The 10,159-nt window shown below is 35.2% G+C and overlaps 1 protein-coding gene across 3 annotated transcripts in view; it reads left to right on the top strand.

The window, feature by feature from the left end:
• The window catches only part of LOC120306130 (sperm-associated antigen 17-like), a 63,522-nt gene that overhangs the window by 44,985 nt on the left and 8,378 nt on the right, over positions 1–10,159 (top strand). For all 3 annotated transcript variants that reach the window (XR_005556175.1, XM_039338811.1, XM_039338812.1), the window contains exons 16-20: positions 200–249; positions 2,337–2,423; positions 6,406–6,560; positions 7,962–8,152; positions 9,898–9,983. Coding sequence is in view for 2 of the 3 variants with exons in the window: in XM_039338811.1 (XP_039194745.1) it covers positions 200–249; positions 2,337–2,423; positions 6,406–6,560; positions 7,962–8,152; positions 9,898–9,983 (569 nt within the window). In the remaining variant the exon portion in view is untranslated. The remainder of the gene's footprint in view (positions 1–199; positions 250–2,336; positions 2,424–6,405; positions 6,561–7,961; positions 8,153–9,897; positions 9,984–10,159) is intronic.

Below are 10,159 nucleotides of genomic sequence, written 5' to 3' on the forward strand. Positions count from 1 at the left end.
GCCTGAAGTCTTCATGCATAAATATATAAAAGCAGATACCAAGAGAAGAAGAAAAGTCAAAGCTTTGAATATATGAATATAATTTTTTGAAGATTGCATAGCACCCATTCTGTTCATTGAGCATTTATGTAATGGGAACCAGATAACAGAATTTAACATTTCTAAACATTTTGTATATATCTTCAAATATATTCTACAGAGTTGATTGCTGACGTTCATGAAAATGATCTGAACAATTCTGTAGATAAGGTAAGAAATGCTGAAATAAGAAGCAGAATGTATAAATAAGTTCTAGTAAATGTAAAAACATTCCTTGTTTTTAATTTTAAAAATATACAATAGGTTGAATCTCTTAAGAAGCTTGAAACCCTTGATCTTGTAAAGATATTTGTGCTATATTCTAGCTGCATAAGTAGAACTGGAGCCTCTAATTTCATTGTTCTGTTCTGAAAAAATGATGCTGTTGACAGTTATCAAAAATTTCATATTCCCATCTGTTATTCTGTATTGTTTGTATATTTAAAGTTTTATTGTTTTCAGTGAAAAGAAAGTCAAAATGTATTTTTCTATACTTAATATCTGAGATGACATGTGTTACACATCAGTATAGAATATCCATAATCTTCATTTCATCTCATCGTATTTGCTGGTTTTCACCAAATAAGGATTTATTTTCAACAAGGAGTTGTGAATACACAGATGACCACTTAAAGAACTTCAATGGCCTTTTTTTTTCAATCATCTCCACATTTTTTTCTAAACTAATAAGCTTTTCATGCTACTTTGAAGATTGACAAAATGGTTGTCTAAAAATTTCTAACATTTTCCTCTGTTGCCATTTTTACAACCGAGCTTGCTCTTTAAGTGAGGCTATTTGTTTCATCGGTAGTAAAGGAGGAAGGGAAATAGGTTAATCATTTTCTCCTTTCATAAATAGAGATCTAATATTACTGTTACAATTATTTTCTGCATTAATAGCTCTGAGAGGTTGTCCTGAACATAATCTTCTAATGTTATCCATATAGTAAGTATGAGATAAATTGGGCTGAATGGTCCAAAATTGCCCAGTGTGTTGTGTAGTCGTGAATTTGAACTCTGGTATAAATCCATTACTAGGATGACTAGACTGAAGAAAGGAAAACAGAGGAAAAAGAGCACTTTTAGAGCATGTTCTAATTTAAGAATGAGCATTAATAAAACCAATAACCAATAAAATGCTATGCTGATCGAAAATGATATATATTTTTCCTTCAGCTTGCATGTAGTTTAGGACCTTGGGCATTATGACAGAATGGTACTAAGTGGCTGAATTGCTTCATTATGAAGTAAATGACCTAGAATGTAATGGGTTTTAACTTGAATCATCCTAAAGGTTCCTAGTGAAGAAAAAAATGGAAAAAATAAGTATGGGCTGAATTTCAAATTAGGTATTAATTATACTTGAGAGATTCTTCCAACCTCTCTGTGCATTAAGTTGGTTATGTGATTGTATTATAACTTGCTTTCTACAAAGAGGGTGTACAAAGCTGCTTTTTTTAAAATGAACCTTTGATAAAAATCATTTAGCTTCCATATTGAGAATTAACAATGAGAGGAAGAAAGATGTAGGTAGTCCTAAAATATATTTAATATAATCATACTATTTTGAAATTGCTTTAATGATTAAAAGCAAAATAGATGTTACATAAATACATGTAAATGTTATAATTCATTTTTCAAAGCATGGTGTACTGCAAGACTAATATCAGGAGAAACAACATCAAATTGTTGTTGAGATTAGTCTTCTCTAAAGCTGAATTTAAGAAATTCACTTTCAGAGTTTCTTTCCACTTATGAAGGTCATATAAACTTTCAAATATATGTGTTCTTCTATTGATATAGATTTAGAAATTACTTTTAGAATTGTCTGTATATCCCAAATAAATCCACAACTATTGGAAGTGAAGAGAGCACTATTGTACTTTCTAGACAGTATTGGTTGAGTACTAACATTTTTAGAAAAGGCAGTGACATTTTCTATTTCTTCTTCTGTTTTTAATGGCAATTTCATACCCAGAATGAAGATATTGATATGTTAATAAAGAAAAGGGCCGTTTTATAAAAAAATAAGGTTGAATATGCAGATTTATTTATTTATCAGTCAATCATACTTATTGGCTGCTCATCTTACCAACAGATGTTAGATATATATGATAGTATAGAAATGTAGAGCCTTTACACTGATCAGTTTAAAATGAATTAGATTCTAAAGCTAGAAAATAAACCTCTGTGGATTATTTTTCACCTCCTTCCCAACATTTATTAAATGAGCCAAATTTTATCTTTTCTTTCATAAGGTAATTTCAGCCATCCAAAAGACCCAGCAGCGGTGTCTGAATGATTGGAGTTTTGTTGAACATTTTCAACCACAACTCCTCTTCCAGGTAACTTCAAATTGTTGCCTCATTTAGAAAACATTCTTGTCCAGCATCTGCTTAACATGCATTTCTAGAAAATAAGTTCATATTTTCAGTATTATACCAAAGGTTGAGATTAATCTGAGTCAATTACTCAAAAGGGTGTTCTCTGTGTAGCTATGGATATTCTAGGACAGTGGTTCTCAACCTTTTTAATGCCGCAACCCCCAACCGGTCATAAGTCGAGGACTACTCAACCGGTCTTAAGTCGAGGACTACTCAACTGGTGCAGCACCGTTTGCAGAATGGGACTTTTGGCGGGCTCAGCAGGGCAGAGACAGCCTGGACAATTCCTATTGGCTTTTGAAAGCCAATAGAATTAGACTCTATTCAAGAGAGTCTATTCTATTGGCTTTCAAAAGCCAATAGAATAAAAGGGAGTAGCACAGCTAAGGAAAAGGGGGGAAAAAATGGTGGACTGCGTTGTTTGGCGACCCCCGTGAAATGGTCGTTCGACCCCAAATGGGGTCCCGACCCACAGGTTGAGAACCACTGTTCTAGGAGAAGTCATTATTCTAGGATATTTCAAGATTATGGATCAAAATAAACCATGGTCAACCTGACAAATGGCTTTCTTCAGAAGTGATAGATGAAGTGCAACTTCACTCACCGTTTGATTTCTCAGTAATTTTTAATAGTATTGACTGCAGTGCCCTCCTAGATAGTTTAATTGCATTAGAGTTGGGACCATACATATATCTGTATGTGTTGTATGGAACTGAGGACGTTGCCTGTTTTGAACACATATGAACTTTGTTAAAAAGGACTAGTACATAATGTACAAGTTCTCCAAGATTCTTCAGGGGTCATCAAAGCTTTGATTGCTATATTATCTTTCCTGATAGCTTAGGTACTATGATAGCTTAGCTAGTATGAGTCACATACTGGCAACTTTACATTCTGTTTCAATGCTGTATGTGAACATTCAAGTACAGGAAGTGGTAATCAGGATGTTGAGTGGGACACTTTGCTATCTGCGTGTTACACAAAAACTGCCATTTAATCAGTTTCAAGGTTTTGCTTTTAACATACTAATAGGTCATCTTTCCCATTACAGACCAGCCCATTACTAAAATAACCCATCCATATATGCCCACCTGTGTTATGTTGAAAATTGCAGATAACCATGTTGTGCTTACTCTCCATTGGGACTTCTCATTGGTGATCCTGAAATTTATATGTCAGCTGTCCTTACAGCCAGGTGAAAAAGTATACCTCAATGAAATTTTTGACTTTTTTAACATATTTCAACATACAGATATTTAATCTTCATTTCAATAATATTGATAAAGGAGATATAATAATGATAATATCCACCAGTTACATTATATTGTGTAATTTAAGTAAACATAAAGGCAAATTTCACATGTGAAAAAGCTGTAAATTTATCAAATATATAAAATTAGAATCAGGTGTACCAGAGGAGGGGCACATGAATAGAACACTGCTAGAGAGGATCTGGGAGATACCTGTCCTACTGAAACTTCAGACATTTAGTTTCATTTCTCTTTGTCATTGAAGGGTGTAATATTATCATGCCTAAATTGGAAGAGCTCTCAGAGGCTTTCAAAAACAAAGATAGAAATGCATGTTAGTCTGGGGAGGGATTTGAAAAGATCACCAAACAATTGGACATCAATCATTCTACTATCTAGAAAATTAGTGGAGAAGATTTCAAGCAACTGCCAATTTACCCAGGTCAGGTTGTCGCAGCAAGTTCAACCCCAAAGCAAAATGTAATATACTGAAAAAAGTCTCTAGGAATCCCAGAGTTTGATCACATAACCTACAGCTAGCTCTCTCCACTATTGATATAAAAGTGTATGAGTCTACTATTAGAAAGACCCTGCCCAAATTAGATCTATGTGAGAAGTGTGCCAGGCTAAAATCTTTGCTGTCTGCGAGACTCAAGTTTGCTCATGAATACTTGGGCAAAAACCAGGACTTAGGTAACAATGAACTCTGGACAGACAAGTCAAAGATATTTTGCTATAGTACCAGAAGATAAGTTTGACAAAAACCAAGGCAGCATTTCACCAGAAGACCCTGATACCAACCATAAACCATGGTGGTGGAAATATTGTGGTTTGGGTCTGCTTTGCTGCATCAGGACCTGGACAGCTTGCCACCATGAAATCCACTATGAATTCTTCATTGTATCAGACAGTCCTTGAAGTTAATATGAAGTCATCTGTCAGAGCATTGAAGTTCAGCCCAAAGCGGACCTTGCAGTATAACAATGACCTAAACATTCCAGTAAAGAAATAGCTAAAACAAGAATTTGGTATTTTGAAATGGCTGTCTCAGAGCCTGGTTCTAAATCCCTATAAGATGGGATGCTATGAAGATGTACAAATACTGTACAGCTGAAAAAATTCTGCATGGAGGAATAGGAAAAATATTCCTTTCAGTCAGTATCAGAGAACGGTAGACAATTATAAGAAATGCCTCCTTGAGGTCATTTCTATCAAAGTGGTCAATGCCAGGTATTAGAGCCAAGGGGGTATTTACTTTTTCTACAGAAGGAAATGGCATATCTGTTAATTGCTTGTTGAATAAGGGATTGTAGAATTCATTTTATCATGTTAAGAGTGTGCAGAAATGGATAGATTAACATTGGAGATGAAAGAAAAAGATGACTCAGTTTATTTTAAAACTTGGGAAAATTTTTATCAATGGTTAGAGACGCGTTAGAATCTTCTAAAAAGGACTTAATGTTTTAGAATAGATGATTGATTTTTAACCAAGTTATAATTCATAGCTTGATAACATCTTTATTTTTAGTGATTTGGTGATTTTTATCTGTTAATTTTGATAGTCATGATTTCTTGAGATTTTATTATTCATGTTTATTTAAATAGATGAATTTATTTGTTTATTAATTGTTAGCAATATGGCTGTAGTTAAGCTTATTTTAAAAATGGTTGAGTATGATACTTACTCATTATTATGATCCGGACAGTAGCTTGTTTGTTAAAATATGTAATTGTACCTATCCTTATTTTATCCTAAATCCCTTATTCCCTTCCCCCCATTCCCTTTCCTTACCATACCCGTATTGTTCCTATTCTTTCCTTGTGCATATAAACTCAATAAAATATTTTTTTAAAAGAATTCATTTTATCCATTTACATCATGTCAACACTGCTAACATCGGATGTTCTTGCTTTGACAACAAATGGAAATGCAGCCATTTTCTCTATTGCTTTTAGAATTAGTTGCTGCTCGGAGGGGGAATAGGGATGAGAGTCCAGCTAGTCATAACAATAATGACTTAGTTGTGGGAACCCAAGGACATTGGGCCCAGAGCTGATAGTGTTTTGGTGGGCTGGAGAGCTGGGGAGAAAGCTAACTGGGGAGTGTGATTTATGACTGTTTATTGGAAGAGGGAATTGCATTATGTTACTTTGTATCCAGGGAGGGGAATTTAGTTTCTGGTTTCAACTATGTAGTGCTAATACTTTATTCCTTGAATAAAAGATTCTTTAAGGTAAACAATGCCTCAAAGTTCTTTTGAAGAGTTTCATCTATCAGAAGCATGACACATCACCTTTATCTTTATACTGTTTGAATAAAGATAAAATATTGATATATTCACATATCTTAAGAAAGAAAAAGCTTTACATGGGATGAACTTACATTTTTACATGACTGTATCTTTATTCATTTACTTTTCTTATTTTAAATATTATGTCTTGCTTTAGTTTTTTTCTTTTCATCACTTTTTCAAATTGAAAGTTATTTTTATATTGTTCTCTATTTTATACAATCATTTATATTTTGACTATACATTGTAAAACATTTCACAATTTCTATTATTGGTATCTTATCAGTTGCCTATAAATCAGTTGGCACAAATAAATGTACCCATTGTCTTTTTTTCTGCATCACCTCTACAGATAGTCTCTTAATGAGAACGGATTTGTATTAATTCTTCTTTTGTTAACAGATCCTTCACAATGCAACTCAGAATTATAGGTGCATTGATTCCTATTATCATACTCAAGATAACTCTTTGCTGATAGTCCTTCATAATCCCATAAACCAACATCGTCAATTCCAGGAGTTCTGGAACATTTCATTGCATTCTGATGTTGGGTTCAGGTAAAATGGATTTCAAATACTATCCTATTATCATGTGGGAAAGGAGTGAATTATAACAATGAATAATAATTCATTGATGATGAATGACTGGTGCTACTTCATCATCATTATTGGTAAATTATTTGTACAGTTTAATAGTTAGCAGAAGAAAACTGATTTTAAATAACAATAATAATTTCCCAATAGGTAACATCCAATGAGATTCAACCATCATATTTTTGAATTTCAAAAAAGATGAAATAGGTAACAATATATTTTTAAAAATTTCACTCTTGTGCCAGACATTTTGAATAACACAAGGGAAATTATCAAAAGTTTTTTTAAAAATAGTAATTATCTTAAAGATTATAATTACAACAGTAAAAATGGAATGGCAGTAGTGCATTCATTCTTGCTCTCCTTGATCTCTCTGTTTTAGGTACCATTGACCACAGTATCCATTTGGGTCGGCTGCAGGGTTTGGGGCTGAGTGGTGCAGAATTACTCAGCACCTTTCTCAAAGGCCGGTCCCAATTGATGTCAAAAAGGGGCAAGAGGTCCAGCCCATGGCTACCACTTGTGGGATGCCACAAAGCTCGGTACTCTCTCGAGACCTTTTTAACATCTACATGAAACCACTGGGCAAGATCATCTGACATCATGGGATGAGATATCATCAGTATACTGATGTAACACAGCTGTACATTTCCACCCCCCTGATCCAAGTGGTGCTATAGCTGCCCTTTTTCAGTGCTGTAGGCTGTAGGCATCTGGATGGGGGACAACAGGCTTCCTCTGAACCTTGGCAAAATGGAGTAGCTGTGTGCTGGACCTCAGATCCAGTTGTTTATCATCTTTAGTTGTGGCTGGGGTTGCACTACCCCAGACAGACCCACTGCGCAACCTGGAAGTTGTTCTGGAATTTGTGATTCCTGCTCAAAGAGCAGTGATAGTCATGACTAGGCCTTTGTGCAACTTCATGGGTCATGCTCTTATCTGGATCATGAGGCCCTATACCTGGTCATTGATGGCCTAGTCATCTCTTGGCTGGATTATTGCAACAAGTTCTACATGGAGCTATCCTTGAAGAGTATTTGGAGGTTATAGCTGGTGCAAAATACAGCAGCATACACAGTTCTGGGGGGCCTAGGCTGGCACATATAATACTGCTGTTCTGCAAGGTGCTTTGATTATCATTTTGCTTCCAAATCCAATTCAAGGTATTGGTTATTATCTTTAAAGCTGGCATGGGTCCGTGGTATCTGAGGAATTGCTTCTTTCGATTGGGACTAGGCCGCCTCCTTGTGCCAACAGAAAAGGCCTGCTACGGACCCAGTCTGCCAAGGAATTCCATTGGTCAGGGTCAAGGAGAAGAGCCTTTCTAGTCATTGTTCTGACTGATAGCAGTAATACATTTTCCAGGAATTATCTGGAATTGGTGGCTGCCTCCATTGATGAATGGATAGTGAAAGAAGAAGCCAAATACCAGGAAGAAAAAATGGCTAAGGAACTGGAGGAACTTAGATTAGCTAAAGAGGCAATGGAGAAAGCTTCTGCTGAGGTCAAGTCTCCACCTTCTGGCAAAAAAGGGGCTGCTACAAAGAAAGCGAAAAGTAAGTATTTTTATGGTATTGTCAGGCTCAAAGAATCAGGACCATATATTGGAGTTATTGAGATTTATTGCTCAAACAGTAAAGAATCTAGTCAACTAACATTCAGTGCTAAAAATTGGTGCTAGATAAGTGTCAGCAGAATTCAAGAGGGGTTGGACGTAGATATGGGAATACAATAAATTTAAGCTGATGACTCGCCTAGCTCTGCCCCCCTCCACCTCTACCTGTTCTTCTCCTACAGATATAATCTAGTGATGTTTGTGACATAACCAACCTGTTATATTTCAGTTTGGAACTAGGCATCCCACTCAGAACGTTTTATCTGAATGTCCCAAATGGGCTGCTGTGTAGTGGAGCAAAGCTCCAAACAGCTTCATTATTCGGTGGAAGCAAAACTAAAAATGTTTTGAATATTCTGGCATAGGAAACAAAGGATACTCAGTATGAGTTGCTGCTCCTTTGTATTTTTACATCAGGGCTATGGGAGTAAGGACCATAGCAGTCTGTGTTAATGGGTTATTGGCCAATTAATTTTGCAGAAATATTGGCAAAAGGAACATTTTTTTAAAAAAATATGAAACATTCACACACACACATAGACTCATCATTGCAAATAGCTTGACTGAAGTCTTTTTTCATACTATGAAGCTCTTTACTTAGCATGTAGGTCAAAAAGAGACTAAATTGTTTGAATACTCCTAATATATCCTTGTTTGGTCAATCCCAGTATTTCTATGCTATGGAGTTTCTTTAAATGTTATTGAACATTGCATGGGCAGTGTGCTAGCTGTCCCCCTGCAAGAAAAGGAGTTGCTCTCTTTAACTATATGAATAGCAAACATTAATTCTACAACAGTGCACTATCCACTTTTATTATATCTGTTGTTTGGCCAGGTGCTGCCAAACAAAATACGTCATCTTTAGATCCTTCAAACCAAGCTCACCTCATGATAATCTTGTAGACTTTGACCTAAGGTAGTTTGCTATTACCTTCTTCCTAGTGTTTTTTTTTTTTAATTCCAGCCTGGTTTATAGTTTATTAGCCAAACAAAAACACGATTGCTACATAACCAGAAACCTAACCAATACAGATTAAAATTTCCAGTTTCCGAAGTGCACCCTTGTCTTCAACATCAATCCTCGAGAACATGCAAAATAATATACACAAAACATCAGCAAGCTCAGATGGGCAACATAAAAAATTCACAAACAAACAAACAAACAAAAGCAAGGGAGGGTAGGTATTGCTTGCTTTTTTGTTTCCATGAATGTGGAAGTAGCTATTGGAGATGATTTTTCCTAACCTGTTCTACTATCCTGGTATTTCTTGGTGGTCTCCCATCCAAGTATTAAACAGGTTTGGCCTACTTAGTTTTGGGAGATCAGCCAAGGTCAGCCATATACTCCTACTTAACTCAGCTATGCTTTTTCCTACCTGAAAAGCACTTGCAATTTTCAGGCATGACAAGAGATAGATCTGTTTAATTCTCCCAATGATTATGAGACAGTAGCTTTTCTGAAGCCAATTATTAGGCCAGAATGGAAAAATACATATTTCTAATTCCATCAGTGGAAAGTGCTTTTTTGAGGAGAAACATACTGTTGGATTTCATTGAAAACATCTTCCTACAGAGTCAGATTATTGCTTGCTTAAAATATTTAACACTTACCCAAGGAACCATTTATACAACAGTCTCATATTATATGATATAGTTACAATCTTTATGCTTTCTCATATTTCAAAGGTTCTTCCAAAAGTAAAGTAGAAGTTTCATCTGAACCTGTAGCTGAGAAGGAAAAAAATATATTTATCAGAGATGAATCTCTCAAGGTAACTACTGATTACTACTGAATACCACTTATTCCTCTATTTATGTAGTTGAGATATAAGAATGTATCTAGATTAATGTATTAAATTAGCAGTTGTGATCATAGTAATATTACTGTGATGCAGTATTAAATAATGCATATTATAGTAATGTCTAAATCACTTGATAATTGAAATGT

The sequence above is a fragment of the Crotalus tigris genome, unplaced genomic scaffold (genome assembly GCF_016545835.1).
Source record: "Crotalus tigris isolate CLP2741 ecotype Arizona unplaced genomic scaffold, ASM1654583v1 scf7180000017716.2861928, whole genome shotgun sequence".
Classification (NCBI taxonomy): domain Eukaryota; kingdom Metazoa; phylum Chordata; class Lepidosauria; order Squamata; family Viperidae; genus Crotalus; species Crotalus tigris.